The sequence below is a fragment of the Macrobrachium rosenbergii genome, chromosome 22 (genome assembly GCF_040412425.1).
Source record: "Macrobrachium rosenbergii isolate ZJJX-2024 chromosome 22, ASM4041242v1, whole genome shotgun sequence".
Lineage (NCBI taxonomy): Eukaryota > Metazoa > Arthropoda > Malacostraca > Decapoda > Palaemonidae > Macrobrachium > Macrobrachium rosenbergii.
In genome coordinates, this window is record NC_089762.1 from 21,175,213 (window position 1) to 21,194,784 (window position 19,572).

At 40.0% G+C, this 19,572-nt stretch overlaps 1 protein-coding gene across 6 annotated transcripts in view; it reads left to right on the forward strand.

The window, feature by feature from the left end:
* Positions 1-3,094: 3,094 nt before the first annotated feature.
* The window catches only part of LOC136850627 (uncharacterized protein DDB_G0284459-like), a 370,523-nt gene continuing 354,045 nt past the window's right edge, over positions 3,095-19,572 (forward strand). For 5 of the 6 annotated variants that reach the window (XM_067124327.1, XM_067124329.1, XM_067124328.1 and 2 more), the window contains exon 1: positions 7,825-7,971. In XM_067124327.1, coding sequence (XP_066980428.1) covers positions 7,956-7,971 — 16 coding nt within the window. In that variant the 5' untranslated portion in view covers positions 7,825-7,955. Of the gene's footprint in view, positions 3,234-7,824; positions 7,972-19,572 lie in introns of those variants that run through there. The other variant, XM_067124330.1, reaches the window with a different exon arrangement.

The following is a 19,572-nucleotide window of genomic DNA, read 5'->3' on the forward strand; positions in this document are numbered from 1 at the left end:
TACCCAACCACTGGACATGGTTTACAAATCACCTCTTTACGATCTATAAGTGAATAAATTGCCCTAAAACCTTTCTGTTTCTTCTACTGTTCCTGCTGTTTCAGATTAACAGACAAATCGCACTAAAATATAACGCTCGTAGACGGGCTTGTTACTTTAGTTTTTTATATATATATATATATATATATATATATATATATATATATATATATATATATATATATATATATATATCCTATGTGTGTGTGTCCACAAGTGTAGTGAGAGAGACACAGAGAAAGCAGAGCACGTACTAATTAAAAATCCCGTAAATGTATACGAGTATCCACTAACGATTTGATTTAAGAATGTTTATCGCTTCAAGTTAATAAAAAAAATTAAGACAATCTTTTGCTTCTCATCGCTCCCCTTGGTAGAGTGCAAACAGCCCAAGTTATTCATGAGCTTTGCAAGGAGCCTGCGGGTGCACGAGTACCTGAAATGCCCCCGGAAAAGAGTCATTGCCTCGGTGGCTACTTAACAACAATGTTATCGTGTTGTTCTGCTACGCTCATCAGTCCTACAGCGATCAAAACTATAGTACTATTTACTTCTACCATTTTTGCCAATAACAAGAACACGGAAACCCTTTGGGAGTAGGACAGAAAACCGATGAAAATATTTATACAAGAATTGAAAGAACCAGATGGAAATCGAGCTGAATCTTATATATAAGTTGGAGTAATATGACGCTAATAAAAAAATTATACACATTAAATCATCATCAAAGACCTGTTTTTGTAATACCACTGTCTACCTAACGATGACTCTGTTAATACGTACAGTACATGTACTTGTTTGCACAAAATGATCCGAGAGAAAGAGAGTATCATATCTGTAGTAAGGCGTGGCTGATATTCTCTTATGATACTGGGTGCAAATACAAGAAACTAACTGCATTCCGTTATAGGAGAAGAAATGGTAAAACTGACGCTGACAAGAGTGAGGCAATTCGAATACTGAAGCCTTGAAATTTGATAAATGAATGTTAATATGAGTGGTGGAACAAGGGAGTAAAACTAACAAGTTATGGTGGAATAGAAGAGGTGAGTCACAGTGGAGACCAAGCAAGGAAGTTGTCTGCAAAAGAGTTTGAAGAGATGAGGCGTAGTATGGATAAAAAAGTTGGAATGGGTACAGGGATTGTTGAGCTAATCCTCCTTAGTGCATGTGTGTGTGTCTGCGCGCGTGTGTGTATGAACGAAACCAGAGACGGATGATCGCTCTGATTATTCTTGTTATTTTCCGACCGTTCTGCTGTAATTAACAATTTTACACAATATTTGCCTTTTAAAAGACGCCTTGAAACCTCACGTCTAGTTTTTGATAACCAGTTTGGATTCCGGTTACTATCTCTAAATAACTTTAAGGAATGTCATGCTATTGCCTTTGACATCTCTACGGCTGTTGAAATGGTTGGAATGACGCTCTATCAGACACACTTCATACTTATGACGCATTGTACTAGTAGTAACGCTGATCTGGATATTATCTCCGAATTGGGAAAAATAGGCTTCCAACACCAGTTTTCTTTCTAACTCTTGACTGTCGCTTCGTATGCATTGTTTTCGAAAGCGGTCTGATTGTATGATGAATCCTCTCCTGTGTCCCTGTAGGTTATGCCCTTGAGTTCAGATGGCTTGGGATGTCCTTCATACCGCTCCTTCTCAGAAGCTGTAATATCTCCCTCTCTCCATAGGTTCTGAGGAATTCGTCCTGTAGGGGGGAATCATTACCATACTTTACAGCCTCCCTTTGTCTCTGGCTGCTTTGCCTCCTGTCTTTTGCTTCTCACCTTTCTCCGATTCTTTAACTTCACCTTGCTCTAATTTTCACCTTTCGCTCAAGAACAAATCCCTTGGGTGAACTCTATGATAGTCTAGCAGTGGGAATTAATTCTGCAGCATCGTTAAACTGATAATAATCATAATGAGTTATACTCACTTCTCTTTTGTAATCGGGCGTGATTTTGCCCAACCATGTCAGTCTCGGTCTCTTCACTTTGAGAAAATTGAACCATAAATATAAACAGTTGGTTTTCCATGTTTGTCTCATACCATTTAGGAAAATTCTCAGGCTTAGGAGAATTAAATTAAGACAAGATCACTGCATTTACAACATACTTCTGACCTGACTCTTATAAACATTCTGACTCTAGTAATTCCACATAAAATAATGAATGGCGGGGGAGTGGGGGTGGTGGTTCTACAGGTATAATGGTCATAGAGAATGTGGGTTTGAACCACACAAATTGCTGGATTGCTTCATTTTCCTTCTATTTAACTTGTTGATGTTCTAACTCATATTTCCGGCTAGACTATGCTTAGGTTATTTTATGCGGAATGTACAGAGCCAGTCATCCTGCTGAATACGAATAGATTGACACAGCCCATTTAGTAAAGCATTATCTCTCGAGGGAGTCTTTTGCTCTTCATAGTGAACACAGCCCACGAATCCATTTGTAGTCTGAACCCAAAACTGGTTATTGATCGCCTAAAACGCGAAATCATTCATAATTAAAGGATAAATCCCGTACAAAGTATCTGCTTTAAAAGTGCTGATTGTAATTGATAACGACTCCCTTAAAGCTCAAAAACATTCAGACACATTTATTTTTAACTGAGAATCGAGTGTAATTCTAAAGGCTGGTTATTGAATATGTAAATTCAGTACAATATACATGCACCGGTAACTCGTCTTAACGACCCAAGCCGGGTCGATTAAGCTTAACGCCTCAGGATTTCTAGCACGTGTGACCTACTTTCCGAGGTCCGTAGAAAAACAAACTAATACAAGGTAAATGCGGAATAAGTCTTCAACGCCTTTTCCCGCTATATGAAATAATGACTGAAATAGCCTAAGAGGAAATCCACAACGCATTGCTCCTGTTTGGCAGATCCTCTTATTTGCTGGACTGTCTCGTTTACAAAAGCTTTCAGGTAATGAGGTCTTTAACTGTTAATGATTTTCTCTTTTTTTTTCAGAAGCGCCCGAACAATTTCTTAATACAACTTTCGTTTGTGCCGTTTCCCAATTGCTGTCAGTCAGAAGTAATGGTAGCCCTTTCTCGTTGCCTGGAATCAGAAATTCTTCCGTCTCCATACAAATACACACGAATAACGAAAGTCATCTTGTGGTTGAAGCGTTACAATACATCATGAGAGGCATCGTACAGTCAGCTTCTAGGGTGGAATGTAAGATCCATTATTCTAGCTGAATGTTGTTCATAAGTTTCATTTAAGGGAAGCGCTTATTTCGACCATCGCCTCTATCGTAAGATTTTCCTTCATGAAACTTCATATTCTTCTGTTCTTTCCCTGAGCAATTGTCCTGGTGATTTATTTGCTTTTTTATTATCCTCGCATTGGCACCTTCTGTTCTTTCTTGATCGCTTTGCATTCGAAAGTGTTTAAAATAGGTTTATTGTTTTGGAATGTTCATTTGTGTCTCTTTTTTTCTTTAGTTCTCTTTTTACTACTTTTATCAACAGTCAGAAGCCACTTATCCAGTCTAATACGTACTAGGAAGAAATATTTTCAAACTGGAAAATTTGTTATTCCCACTTTATTCAGCGTCAGTTCCTATGACATTAACTTTTCTCAAACATTAAACCGTGTTTCTTAATCATAGTAATAAATTTTCCTATCTACAGATCTCTTATTATTTTTTGCTGCCAGATGTGGCTCTTAGTTCCTCCACAAGCAGTTTTGTTATAATGAGCTCTTTAAATATGTGTATTTAGTTTATAACGATGTCTGTTTATCCATAATATTTTCGTATCCGTCATTGCATCTTTCTTGGCGACATTGACCCTGGTGATCGTAACGCCAGATAGTCTACAGTCAAACAGCCAACTGCATCTATCTCCCCATTGTAAGAAAAATGGATAATTTCCCTCCGCTTCCTCTTGATGCTCTTATTACTGCTTACTTTTCCGCTCTCACGGTAGTTATTTCAGCGCTTGCTGACATTAACTCTCATGTCATTAAATGACTTACGAGCTGCTCTATGAGCAAGAGCCCGTGCTGGCAAAAAGACAGCTCAGTCAAAAAGTTACAAGTGCATGCTAAGACAATCGTGCGGAGCGCTGCGCCAAGCACCAATTGGTGGTTTATTTAACTCGCTGTTGCGGTGTGGCCACCGTTTGCAGTCGTCACCATGATCGCTTTAAACAACATACTTCACATTCTAACCTAACCTCACTAAGGACGCAGCGTCCTACGCACCCTTAATCTCAAGATTCACTTAAACGTCAACCCGCGACGCAAGCGTAAGGAAGTGCTGCAAGCGAATAACGATCGGCAGTCGCAAGCTTCCGTACGGGCAGTCAGTCGCTTTGTCTAAACCTTTTAACATGTATTATTCTTAGTCTAAAGTATCCAAAGTTTTTCTTCTGTTGATCCTCGATAACACACTTTTATATGTCGCCTATCATCAGTGAAACGTCTCATTATTTTATCTGAATGTTTCCTGTATATCGGTTGACTATAATTGTATTCCTAAGAGGCTTTAGTTGTACGAGTATGGCTTTTTCTCCTACAAGTGGTTGAAGAGTTATTGTTAAAAAGCTATAATTAAAAGATAACTTAGTACATATCAAGCATCCGGTAAGAACCTGCTACATGGACAGTTGTTCCTGTTTCGTAATAGGTAACTTTCATTCAGGTAATTCTGAAAGCTTTTTGCACTGGTGCTGGTTTCTTTAGCAGATGAACTCTGAGGCTTCAGAGTGACTACCTTTGAGTGAGAATGATTTATTCACTACGCCTAGCAATCTTCTAAGACCGTAACGCTCTCCAAACGACCTATTCCCATTCATACTCTGATAGCGGAAATCAATAGTACTCTAAGGATGATAAGGTTCAGTAACTGTTTCTCTCTCCCCACTTCCAAGATTTGGAATTTTCTTCTTGCTTTTGTTTTCCGGATTTAGGGGGAAAATATTTCTTCATTTGCAGGTTAAGCTCCACTTCTCCATCCCATTCCATTTGTCGTCTGTTTCAGGCCACAGGTGAAAAGGGCATTAGGGTACCCGTATCATTGGCATTTGAGAATAAAATCTTCGCAAATTCCTTTATACTGCATTTCAGAGCAGTGTGCCACAAGCACTACGTTATCAATTGCTAATGTCATACTGCAGATGAAAATGGAAAGATATATTACTTAGTGTGAACCTATTAGAATCTCACTCTCATAAGGAATCGTATATTAAGTGATAATAGTGACTCTCTCTCTCTCTCTCTCTCTCTCTCTCTCTCTCTCTCTCTCTCTCTCTCTCTCTCTCTCTCTCTCTCTCTCTCATAAGGAATTCTATTCTAAGTGATAATAGTGGCTCAATATTTATGAGTTTAAAACAGTTAGTTGTGTTTAACTGCATCCGGCCAGGTATTGCCAGAGTTAGAACCATGCCTTTTTGGTTTTATGCAAGGCACACAATAGACTTATCGACTGTGCTGTCAACAGAGACACAAAATGATTTCGACTCTGCTACATATTCCTGGTGAATTCAGTTTCTGTACTGGAAATCGAAATCAACACATCATTATGATTGTTAAGTTTTGTAACACGAGGCTATAATAGCGACTTCTTTAACTTTTAAGTAATTAAGCCGTAAGTATCCTTTAATATCGACATGTGGATAAACCAACTGTTTACCTCTGTATCAAAACCAAATGGCAGAGGTTCGAATCCTGGCCTGCCCAGAAGCATTTATATGTAATTTTCTTTTGGCCTAAATTATGCCCAAGGTCTAATGCATTCGGTACTTAACAGCCTGTGCACGATTCTACTGTCATTGGTTCAGCCTTGAAAAGAACGACCTCACAATGACGCAGGGACTGAAAAGGCCAGCCTTTAAATTAGGAGTATAAATTCCTCATCATAAGAATTTAACACTGTTAAAATGTAAAGAAAATTATTTCACTTAATTTATTATGTTGCTTATTCTACATATGAGTAAAAGACCACAATAATGTAGGTGAGAGACTCTATTTTTCTAAAATACAAAAAGGATAAAGCAGGGGAGCTTTCGACCGTTTGCACAACGATCCTCTTCAGTTGGCTGAAGAGGACAGTTGTGCAAACGGTCGAAAGCGCCTCTGTTTTATCTTCTTTGTAAGCTGGAATAATACAGTCCCTCATTTACACTACTCTGGCTTTTTACTCATTATTTCCGATCACAATATAGTGATGCACCACGGTTATTTTACATATATTCACTTAACCCAGATTTGTAGTTTCTCTAGCATAGGTGACAGCTTAGTTAAATGCCATTTAGTATTTAATCAACGTGCTTTAGGAGACAGCAGCAGCATTAACCAACTGCTGAGTTTTGGCTCTCCAGCTTCCTTGAATTAAAAAGTGTATAAACTGTGAAAGAATTTATCTTTGATTTAATTTATAGAGGAATCCATCTGCCCTTTTGAGATTTTTGGAAGATTTTCAAAAGAGAATCACCATTCACGTAAAAGATTCTTAAATACAGATAGTCATATGAAGCTGATTAGATCTAAGTATTTAATGTGCCCTAAATATAAGAAACGGAGCCCATAAATTTCCAGCAGTCTGTGCATGAAAGTTACAGGTAAGGCTTTCGTTGCTGACACATTGATTGGTTGGCTACCATCGTTCACCTACGCACTGCGTTCCTGACGTTGCAATAAAGCATGTCTGTTGCTGAGGCAGTAGTAAGGCAATTAAACTTTATACTCTCACCACTAAAATTGATAATTGCGGAACGTGAGATAGTGTGTGGCTATAAGCAATTTTGTTAAACAATTAGCTAACTTATGGAATAACAAATATGTGCAGTTACTTTATTTATTAAGACATCGAGTGATTTTACTACATTTATATGTAGTTTCCAAGGATTTCATGCGAATTCTACGCGTAGCAAATCGTTACCTAAGCAATGGGCATTTCCGATTGCTTTAAAATTTTATTTTTATGGATGTCTACGTTCCTATCTGCGAACGCAGAGCGGGGACGAAAGAAAACGTGTATAATTTTGTCTGAAACTTACATAAGGGAATTATTATTATTATTATTATTATTATTATTATTATTATTATTATTATTATTATTATTATTATTATTATTATTGTTGTTGTTGTTGTTGTTGTTGTTGTAAAGGCCTAGTCGTCCCAGGTACCTGAAAGGAAATCGTCACTGTTGGTCGGGATAGTCAGAGATATCGAAGTTTCTGGAAATCATTAAAGATTACAAATGCGCGGAATTTTGATCGTAGCAGAAACGATGGTTTATAATAAAAAAAACTGACATTTAAGGTTGCATTAGTTTAAAATGCTATATTTTTTCTTCTCTTCAGACACTAGATGTATTGAAGAAGTGGCTTTCAATGAGCACTACTATAGTAACATTTCTTGTTTATAATTTTAAAGTAATATTTTACGGTAAAGTGAAATGCGACGTTGGGCCGCGCACAGACATGTCGCGGCTATTATGAATTGCAAAAGAAACGGTGCTTTAGTATTGTTGTGCGCATGCACTGAAATATCGTGATTATAAATTAGCAATGGATAGAGTTGGGGGTTGAATTTAATAAACAGTATTGACATAAAGATGTCTTCCTACAGCTAAGAAAAGGGCCACAGAAAAATAAAATGGCCAAGTATGGAGCGAAAATCAATGTCACAAAATAAATATATTGCCAGTGAATACTAGGAGAACAAGCATGACAGACATGCAGCACGAAAAAATAAATTGCAGAAGTATGCTAGCCTACAAGGAGCCTAGAAACGACTACGTCCTTTGATCACTCGCACATTGGAAATTAAAGAAGAAGAATCGGTGCATGGCTCAGGGATGCCAGACGTTGCAGGGACCGCCTACGTTTGTTGCTATTATCGTTTGTTACGAGTCCAAGAAGGATACCGTACAGTCGGGAATTATTCATTATGAAGACTGCTAAAGGTAATATAGTTGTCTGTCAAGCCCTGGGATTATGCAGGTAGCTCGTAGGTCTCACGGCAACCATAGATGCTAGATTAGTCAAATGGGTTGCGAACGCTGAGGGTAACCTTGGCTGCAATCGGAAAAATAAAACGAGACGCGAGGCAAAGCCATGCGCCTTATTTTGGTTATTTTAATGTTGTAGAAACCTTGTAGCATTTTTCAGGGTTTATTACATGACGTATCACAAGACAGCTGTCGGTTCACAAAGTATCCTATGTCTTATCGATAGGCTAATTTAGCCATTGCATAACCCACCGGTTAGGCATAGGCTAGGACTAGCCCTAAATCCCAACCTATGAGGCTAATTGGATCTGCCATAACTTGGGAGCTTCATTTCATTACAGCGTATTTGTTTGGCAGACTAAGTGTTTGCAACCTACTGTTAGGCCAGGTCTGACTTCATGTTGGAAATGGGGAATGTCACCAGCCAAAATTTCAATTAATTATACATACTGACACTGGGATTATTAGAACTACATAACATCTCCGCATGGGGTATTACCTTGTAAACTGACTTTTTCCACAGTATTTTGGGTAGAACGAAGCATTAGCTCCACCTCTGGTATTAGGCTACCTTGGAAATTGACTTTTTTGTATAGTATTTTGGTTGCTTATCAAGAATTTACCGTTTTTTTTTTTGTCACTCAACCATAATTAACCTCAGAACTAATTATATTTTTGCTATCGCGCATGCGTAGTGTTATAGGAGAACTTTTGGTAAAAAGTGGTTTCCTTCACCTGCTGGTCGGGGGGGTGGAGCCCCCTGCTAAGTAACACAGCCTACGAGGTAAGTTTAGGTATTGTACATTAGGTCAGTATAGTTCCTTTTATAATAGACTTCTTTAGCCAAGCCTTTCTTGAACACACAGTGCCCGAACGTCTCTCGTATTTGCGGGAACTGTTCCATACAGTTTGTGCGGAGCTAATACTTAGAAATACCGTATTTTGGTTGCTTATCAAGATTTTACCATTATTTTTTGTTGGTCAACTGTAATTAACCTCAGAACTAATACGTTACTGTATGCTGGCCAGCCTGGAATGCTATCACGAATGTGCAGTGTGATAGCCTAGGGGAACTTTTGGTAAAAAGTGGAGCTTTCTTTACTAGGGGTTCCAGGATGGCTAAGTAACACAGCCTACTAGGTTAGTTTATGCTAGGGTACATTATGTTAGTACAGTTCCTTTTATAATAGGTTTCCTTTTGCCATTCCCGTCTTGAACATACAGCTCCCTAATGACTTGTGAATACGTGTAACCATTCCATAAGACCAACATAACATCTGGTTTTCTCCAGTGTATTTTCCCCCAAAGTTCCCACACGGTCCCCAACATTGTTGGGTAGAGTTGTATGTTAATAAAGTGTAATAGTTGATCGACAGTAAACAATAGCATCTACTTCAGCAGCAACACTAAAAGTATAGGAAAAATCTATTTCCAAGGTAATAATTTGTGCAGATCTGTTATGTGAAAATACCCTGGGATTATTTGTTCAGGGGCGAGAGTAGAACATATGAATTTGCTTTACTTTTGGTGGGAGTCACCACACTTGTTTTGGTATTTTCAAGAGATTCTGGACAGCTTCTCTGTTTTCAGACTAATGCAGCCAACCATTATTTAAGAAGCATGCTTTATGTCCCAAAGAAAGAAGAGAAGAGCCCTAGCAGATCTCCCACAGGAAGTGCCACAGGACTTCAAGAGAGTCGCTTTCCCTAGCTGGGGAGGCAGTGGTTTTTGTCCACCTCTCTGTTTTATGCTTGCCACAGGTAAGGCTGGCATGGGTCTCACTGAGCAAGCTTGGTACCCGAGTTGACCTGAGCTTTTGTGATACGATGAATGCTCTCCTCTGCTTCACTGGAAGCATGTATGGTAGAGTCGGTGCCACCCTTTTGCTTGGCATGTATACAGTCCTGAGACTGTATGCCTACAGACCACTAAGGTTCTAATGGGTATCTTAGTGGTCTGTAGGCATACAGTTACTAAGGTTCTAATGGGTACCTTAGTGGTCTATAGGCATACAGTCACTAAGGCTCTAATGGGTACCAGTTCTTCATTGGAGTGGTGGGTAGAGCTCTCAGCTAGCACGCTGTTGGCCCAGCATTCAACTCTCCGATCAGCCAATGAAGAATTAGAGGGATTTACTTCTGGTGATAGAAATTCATTTCTCGTCATAATGTGGTTCGGATTCCACAGTAAGCTGTAGGTCCCGTTGCTAGGTAACCATCTGGTTCTTAGCCATGTAAAATGAGTCTAATCCTTCGGGCCAACCCTAGGAGAGCTGTTAATCAGCTCAGCGGTCTGGTTAAACTAGGTATACTTAACTTTATTTCTAATGGGTACCTGGACACTTACACGCATATGTGTTGAACCTCAAACTTCTTGTATTCTGCCACAAACCCTGGAATTGTGCACACATTATAGTGCCGTGCTCGCTCTCTCTTGGTTTCTACTAGCTTTTTTTTTTTTTTTTTTTTTTTTTTTTTCACCAGATCTAGGGAGCTTCATGGGAGGGATGACCACACTTCAGAACTCTGTTCCTTATGTGGGTTTTCTAAGTATACCTTAGTTTAACCAGACCACTGAGCTGATTAACAGCTCTCCTAGGGCTGGCCCGAAGGATTGGATTTATTTTACATGGCTAAGAACCAATTTGTTACCTAGCAACAGGACCTACAGCTTATTGTGGAATCCGAACCATGTTATGACAAGAAATGAGTTTCTATCACCAGAAATAAATTCCTCTAATTCTTCATTGGCTGGCCAGATACTTGAATGCTGGGCCAGCAGAGTGCTAGCTGAGGACAATAACCACCCATCCAATGAGGAACTATGTGGGTTTTCTGTGCCCTTGGCACATTGACTGATACCTGTGGTATTGACTGTATGCCATGGTCCTGTGAGTATGCATATGGAGGGTGCCAGTTAACCCTCTTACCCCCATGCTTCTTCTGAGGCATGTATTGCTGTCATCTTGCTCTTTGTGTAGACTAAGTGGCGTCTGGATCGGGATTGTGGAGTCAGTGGGTACTTGGTACCCTTAGTCTTCCATGTCTTCTCAGACAGAACAACTACCTGTAACTCATACACTGGTGCCTCTCTTGAAGCATGCTTGGTAGGAGCAGTCTGCCCTCAGACTGTGCACATACAACTAGGGTTCACAAGCAATAGGCCTCCCATGTTTAGTGCTCATGGGTGCTGGGATACTGTGTTGCATGATTGTGTTGCACTTTTGTATACCAGTGGATTACCACAGACTGGGAGTTTAATTTGCTTGACAGAGCCTTGTGACATCTACTAGTTCATTCATCACCAAGCATAGGGAGCACCATGTGATAAGTGACCAGGGTTTGGAACTCCTTTACATGAACAGCACACTATGTGTGTGTGTGTATCAGTGTATTTGACCAGTACTAGTGGTACAGTGGATCCCGCTAGATTGCGGATCAGCAGTTGTACCTTCAGTTAATCAAGGGTTTTTCTGTGGACTTATCTCCAAATATATCACGGAAAATTCACTAATTCATGAATTTTTTCGCAGAGCAATATTCACTTAATTACTATATTTTCATTTTATTTTCTTGACTAAATACATTTTTATGATAAAAAAAATTAATATTTTCAAATATTAACATTAATGTAAACACAGGAAAATGTTAATAAAGTGCTAAATTAAAATCATGTAAAATCACAAAACAGCTCAATGTAAACACCTCAGTTCAATAACCCCTCTCTCTCTCTCTCTCTCTCTCTCTCTCTCTCTCTCTCTCTCTCTCTCTCTCTCTCTCTCTCTCTCTCTCTCTCTCTCATATCAGTAAAATGCTATTTCGTTTACAGAATCCATTTTCATACTATATTATTGATCTGTTATCATTGTGATATGTATAAAAAACCCGATCGTCCTGACATTTGTAATTGTTTTTACTGCTGTAAACATACGTACATAGGTACGTGTTGCCATATTTTTTCTTTCTCTGATTTACTGTACCACACTTCATCACAAGTTTAGTTGACTCTATGATTATCTCACTTATAACAGCACACAAGAGAATATTTTATCACTGTTGATGGTTGATCTCTAATCACTGTAAAAATATTTAAAATCATTTTTCATAGAAACTTACCAAGTAATTACATAGCTATACAGTACTTTGCTACTCAGTCGGTAGTTAAAAATTCGAAGTTTGAGATAGTGATTCATTTGTTTTAAATGTAGGCAACTACCCTGTCCTCTGTTAGGGAATGATAGGTAAAACAAAACAGAAAATCACTTCTTTTTCTGCTGATGTTCGATGCAGCATCAAATGTTTTGGTGGTTGGGTTTGAAGTTTTCAGCATTGCTTTTCCAAGGAATTGGTGAAGTATTGTTGATTTTGTTAGCTTTTCAGCTTAGCTTAGCTTAGCTGTTATTCCTACAATATGTCTGATTCTAGCTCATCAAGTGTTAGATACTGTAGTGAAGGATGTAAGACCCGTATGACTAAAGTGAGTTATGATAGTCATACAATTTGCGCTAAGTGTTGAGGACAAGAGTGCTCAAAAGATCTTACGTGTGCTGAATGTGTTGGATGGGATGAGAAAAAGTGGAAAGTTTTGAAATTGTTTTGGGTAAATTAGATAGGGATAGGAAAAGGAAGGCATCTGTTAGTGCCAAGAGTAGGGCTGTGAACTTAGAACCTGTCTCTAACATTCAAGCCTTAGACCTTAATGTTCCTCCTTCTCCTGCCCTTGCATTATCTCCCATCCTTAGTCCTACAAATATTTTTCCATCAGCTCCTGTTCCTGGCTGTCATGTTTCCAGTCCCAATGCTGTAGCCAGCCTCAAGAGTAAATTTGACCATAAATTTGATCTTGTTGTCAACACTGTATCAAAATTAGGTGAGTTGCTTAAGGTCCTGATGGATGAAGTTCACAGTTGTAAACAAAAATTTGACCATAAATTTGATCTTGTTGTCAACACTGTATCAAAATTAGGTGAGTTGCTTAAGGTCCTGATGGATGAAGTTCACAGTTGTAAACAAGTGTCAGTGTCAGTGCCAGTGGAGGAGGTGCCTATTCGCCCCGCTGATTCTCCTACACGAAGGTCACTGTCACACTCCCCTGAACCTGGGAGTAGACATACCGGAGGTCCAAGGGAGGTTAGCAGGTTCGCCCACGGGCAGTAGCCCCCTCATCCGATTCTGTGGTGCTTAGTTCCGACAGCCGTTGGAAAGGCAACACTGTGATTGCCCACCAGTTGTTGCCGGATTCTGATCTCTCCAGTCTGGGGAAGAGATGTGTTGTTTTCCGGGCAAGTCCCATCCTTTAAAGAGACCCTGCTCCTAGTCTGTATCTTTCTGATGAGGAATCAGCCAGACTCTAGCTCTTGCCTACTGAAGATGGTTCTCTCTTCCTCAGCTAGGAAGGCTCTCAAGGACGTATGGGATTGATTGTCTGTTAGGAGGGAGCAAGGGAAGGCTGCTTTTGCTTTTCCTCCGGCAGATTAACAACTAGGATCTACAGGAGAAGCTCCATCCTTGGAAGGCACTACCTCTTCCCAAGGTGACTTCTCAGGATTAATCGACTTGGCGAGACGTTCAGCTTTTTCTTCAGCTAAGGTATTCTTTGCCTCATTGGAATTTGACCACTTAGTGAAACACCTATTTAAGGCTCTTGAGGTGTTCAGTTTTCTGAGCTGGACGATAGGAGTGCTAGCTAGAAAAATGGAGAACATGATGTGCTAGAGATGGACTTGTCTTCTGACAAGGCAGTAAGGGATGGCTCCTTTGAACAGGCAGCTCTTTTTGCTATTGGAGTCATCAAGAGAAGGGAATTGTGGTGCTCCTTCACCACAAAAGGAGTTACATCTGTACAGAAGTCTGCTTTTCTGTACTCCCCTTTGGACAGACATTTCTTGTTCCCATAGTCAGCTGTTAACCCTCTCGTGCTTACGGGGGTTCCTATAGCGCTACCCAGTACACGACTTATGCCGTGGAGGGAAAAGTGGGCCTCGCGAGGAAAAGTTTCTTTGTAAAAATCGATACGTCCAAACTATAACTGATATAGGCTTCTGGTTTGTTTTATGATGTTGACAAATGATTGAATTTTTCACTAAAGCAATCAGAAAATCTTTGCAAGGTTTAGAAATAATAAAAAAGACATGATGAACGTGAAATTTTTAAGAAAAATCATAGATATTTTTTTGAAATATTCATGAAAAATATAATCATTAGGTTGGAGGAGTTTATTTTATATGTAAATTGTGTGGAAATGTTTGAACTTTCACGTGAAAGCAATCATTTTGCTATAAATGTGTTTGCTAATTAGCTGTTACCAATTAAAAAATGCAAATTTTTTACGGAGTGCAATTACCAGATTTTCCAACCTACTTATGTTGACGTTTCGTATCGTATCTAAGTAAGAAATAAAGATAGAAAAAAAAATAAAGGTAGCATTAGAAAGCTGAATAAATTTCCTATAAGATGCACAAAAGAAAGATATATGTATTGTTAGAATAAAGTTGAGAAGTTGTCGTTAGATTACGGAGAATCTTTTTTCTTTTTCCAAGAAAAAATACAGCAAAAATTATTATATACAGTATAAACATTGATATTTTTACATTTTGCTGTTCAGCACAATAAAGTACAAAGAATGGCCGTTTGAGTGTTATATAATACCTGCATATTGAAGTTATTTACAGATGCACAAACAAGCGTACAAGAAATGATCTACGTATGCATAAATTCCGGCTGAACTACGGTGTTCAACGTGTATATATATATATGCTGACATGTTTCGTAATTACTCAGTAATAAATAATGCTAGAAAAAATTTAAAACATCAACGGAAAGCTGAATAAATTTCATCTCCCATATTTGTGGGAGATGCGTCCCACGCCCCCCCGCAAATAGCTAAAATCCACGAATACTTAAAACCCCTCTAAAAACACTTAGAACTGCCCATTTTGATAGTTTAAACACAGAAAAAGCCTGTAAAAATGCATATACCTGAGTATTTTAATAGTTTTATCGCAAAAAGTGCATTTATTCATGAAAATTATATGAAAATACAGTAATTAGTGAATAATGCCGTGAATGGGTGAATTTTCCGCAAATAATGGCTAGAAACGTTCCACAGAGAAACCCGCGAATCATGAGAACACGAATATGTGGTGTTTACTATATATATATTTTACCTAAAATTAATAGGTGTTCACAGTAAATAATTGAGCAATTGAAGCTCAAAGATGTAAGTTTTGTTTTTTTTTTTTCACGTAAAGTCAATTGTTCGCTAAAGATTTTTATATAGAAACTTTGATATTTTTACATTTTGCCGTTCAGCACAATAAAGTATAAAGAATGGCTGTTTGAGTGATATATAATACATGCACATTGAAGTTATTTACAGGCGTACAAAAAACTAATTCATGCACTCGTAAACCCTAGGCCAAAATGCGCGGCTCGATTGGGTTCTCGGGTGCTCATATTTACACTTAAATTTTTCGTAATTACTCGGCGGTGAATAACGCTAAGAAAAAAGTGAAGATTGCAATGGAAAGCTGAACAAATTTTCTATAAATAACCCACTTAAAAATAATAAGTGTTCTCAGAAAAAATTGAGCCGTTGAAGCTGAAGGACGGAAATGTTGTTGAAAGACAGAAATATATGTAAAAAAAAAGTAAATTCTTCACTATTTATGTTATCGAAAAACACTTCAAATATTATTCAAAATACTCAGCAATCACTTGCAAACACTTTTATAACAATAGCAAAAGCGAAAGCACTTCACAAATGCAGATAAATGACGACAAAGCAAAAAACGTGAGAGTGCTAAAAAGACGTGCTAAACTCGGTCAAAATAGGAGGTGCAGTGCTTTAGTTTGGGGAGGACTGCGGTGCATGCGCAATACCTATCTGTTTCCTGGTTATGTTTTCTTGTAGGTCCAAGATCTGCCCACACAATGGCGCAGTCCTCGTTTTCTTCGGATGACTGTTTTTTTGGTGAATTTTCCCAGAAAATAACTCACAGATGACGCGGAAATCGCGTCATCGGAGCACTTACGGCAAAAAATTTATTGACGCAGTTTTGCGTCATCGGATCACCAGAGGGTTAAAGAGACTGCACCAACTTATAGAAGAAATCCATGCAAGATTTAGCCCAGTCAGCGAAGTGCCTCAGGAGCCTTCTGCTTCGGTTCCATCCAAGTTGTTATCTCCTCTACAGCAGCAGCCCCTCCGAGGAAGCAGAAAGGGCTTCTCTAGACCCTGTTCCAAGGTGCGATTTTCAGCAGGGTCCGTCAAGAGGACTTCCAGCAAACCCTCTTCCAGAAAGTGACTTCCCATCCTTCGTGCACCTGTATATGCCAGACACTCTCTTTTGGAAGAGGAGGAGTGCCAAAGTCGTGGAACCTTGGACGATCAAGGTTTGAGAGGAGGGTTACTCGATTCCTTTTAAAGAGTACCCTTCTCTCATAACTTCACCAATCACATTGACGGCATACTCGGAGGGCTCCAAGAGGTTTGTAGCTCTCAGTGAGGAAGTGTCAGTTCTAAGGAAGAAAGCCATAGAAGTAGTGGAGGATTGTTCTTCAAGAGGTTTTTACAATCAACTATTTGTTGTTCCCAAGTCATTGGGGGTGGATGGAGACCTGTCCTCAACATCAGCACGTTGAACATCTACCTTCAAAAAACAAAGTTTAAAATGGAGACAAATCAGTCAGTGTTATCCTCCATCCAGCAGGGGGACTGGATGATAACAATGGATATGCTAGACATGTATTTCCACATTCCAGTCCATCTGGAGTCCAGGAAATATCTGAGATTTGTCTTCAGGGGCAGAGTCTTCCAGTTTTGAGCACTTATGCTTCGGTCTTTCCACTGCACCTCGGGTATTTGCGTAAGTCCTATCCCCTCTGGCAAAGTGGCTTCACCTGATAGGTATAAACATTTGTCTATACCTGGACAATTGGCTCCTCCACTCCCTGTCACAGGAACAATGCATGAAGGATCTACAAGTAACCCTTCTCCTTGCCAAGAACTTGGACTTTTGATAAATCAGGAGAAATCTCAGCTAGTCCCTACCCAGGAGATTTTCTGTTTAGGGATGGAGATCGACTCTCTGAGTTTTCAGGTTTTTTCCCTCCCCTAAGAGGATAGAGTCCGGCCAGAGATCAGTGCAAGTTCTCCTTTCTCTTCCAGTTTGCTCTGGGAATCGGTGGATGAGTCTGCTAGGAAACCCCCTCATCTGTTGAACAGTTTGTGCGATTAGAAAGACTTCACATGAGGCCCCTCCAGTTTTTCCTAAGGGCAACCAGACACAGTGTTGTTTCCGAATACTGCAGAGATAAAGGAAGACCTCTGGTGGTTGATGTCCAGAGATAGACTGTCAGAAGGAAAGTCTCTTCATATTCTGAGCCCCGACCTATCCTATGCAGACGCTTTGGACCAGGGTTGGGGAGCACTTTGGGCACCCTAGAAGCTTCTGGCACATGGTCTCCGGAGCAAAGGAAGTTGCACATCACTGTCAAGGAGTTGTCGGCCATCCGTTTAGGCTTGAAGGGTTTTGCGGAAGTAGTCACAGACAGAACCATGGTGATTCATTTGGAAGCACCACGGCTGTCTCATACTTCAAGAAGCAGGGTGGAACTGACTCATTCTCCCTGAGCGAGGTGGCAAGAGAACTGCTCTTTTGGGCAGACCAGAAACAGGCCAGAATTATCATGAGATTCACCCAAGGGAGGATGAATGTTCGGGGAGACGAACTAAGTTGACAAGGACAAGTCCTCTCAAGAGAGTGGACTCTGAATGCAACAGTTCAGACAATCTCTGGAAGTTGTGGGGCAGACCGACAGTGGATCTGTTCATCTCTTCAAGGAATTACAGCCTTAATCTATTTTGCTCACCAGTTCCAGACCCACATGCGTGGGTGACGGATGCCATGCTGGTAAACTGGTCGAATCTGGACCTTTGCACTTTTCCCCCTTTCAACATGGTGAGAGCCGTGATTAACACATTCCAGGCTCACAACAACGTGTCAGTGACACTGATAGCTCCCTTCTGGCCACTCAAGGAATGATTCCTGGACCTTCCAAAACTTCTTGTGGACTTACCGAGGTTACTTCCTCAAAGTCCACAGCTTTTCAAACAGCACCACCTCTGGAAATTTCATCAAAGCCCATTTGCTCTAGCTCTGACAGGATTCAGACTATCCGGAGACTTGTCAGAGCAAAGGGGTTTTCAATACCAGCTGTGGAAGCTATTGCCAGATGTAGATGGCAGTCTACCCACAGAGTCTACCAGGCCAAGTGGTCCATCTTCCGCAAGTGGTGCAGCGACAATAAAGTCTCGTCTGATAAGACCACTGTAACTCAAATAGCAGATTTCCTTCTTTTTTTTAAGGAACAGTAAGAAGCTCTCTTCATCGACTATTAGAGGCTACAGATCGATGTTGGGGTCAGTTTTTAAGCATAGGGGAGTAGACTTAGGTTCTAATCATGACCTTAGTGATCTGATGAGGTCTTTCAAGACTACTAAGCAGCCATGAGACGTCTCTGTTTCATGGAACTAAGATGTTGTGCTGAAATGGTTAATGAACCCTGCTTATGAATCTCTCTGTTCCATTTCTCTTAAGAATTTAACACAGAAAACTCTTTTCATAGTAACCTTGGCCACAGGCTAAACGAGTGAGTGAGCTGCAGGCAATTGACAAACGTCTTGGTTTTTTGCAAGGGGATGCTGTCTGCTCTTTTTTGCTTGGCTTCCTAGCTAAGAATGAGTCTCCATCTAATCCCTGGCCACGTTCATTCTCCATTAAGAATCTAATGGACATTCTAGGGCCAGAAGAGTAGGAGAAAATTAGGTATTATTTGGACAGGACGAAGAAGATCAGAGGACCTGCCAGTAACCTCTGGTTTTCCGCAAGAAACCCGGCTAAACCCATGCCAAAGAATGCATTGTCATTCTTTCGTAGAAGCCTTGTTTTATAGGCACACTCTCAAATACAGGAAGATGCCCTGCCTTGTGTTAAGGTGAGGACGCACAAGATTAGGGCGGTGGCCACATCCTATGCATTCAGACATGTCACTCTCAGCTATCTTCCAGTTGACATACTAAAAGTGTAACTCCGTTTTTACCTCACACTATTTGAAAGAAATAAAGATGATGTTTGAGAATTGCAGTACCTTAAGTCCATTATCAGTGGCTGGCTCGGTATTGGGGGAAGAAGCATAGGAAGTACCCCTTCATATCTGTAACTACTTTGCCTTGAATTTTGGGTGCTGAGTTTTTTTTTTTGGGTGGGGGAGGCCAGGGGGTACATGTACCTGGAGTGCCCACCAGTCTATGGAAGTGGTATGATGGGTTTTAATTTTTATGGTTGCCGGTGTAGGTAACGATTTTATTTGGTCTATTTTGATTTGGCACTGCGCCCAGGACAGGGGCAAATTTTTTCTTTGTCTCTTTTGAGTATTCAGAAAACTTGTCTGCTTAAAAGCATCCTCTTTAAAGCAGGGACTTATCTCGGCTATTCCGCTAAGTCACTACTGGTCAGGATGAGCACCGACCAAAAGGCAATGCTGTAATGTCCTA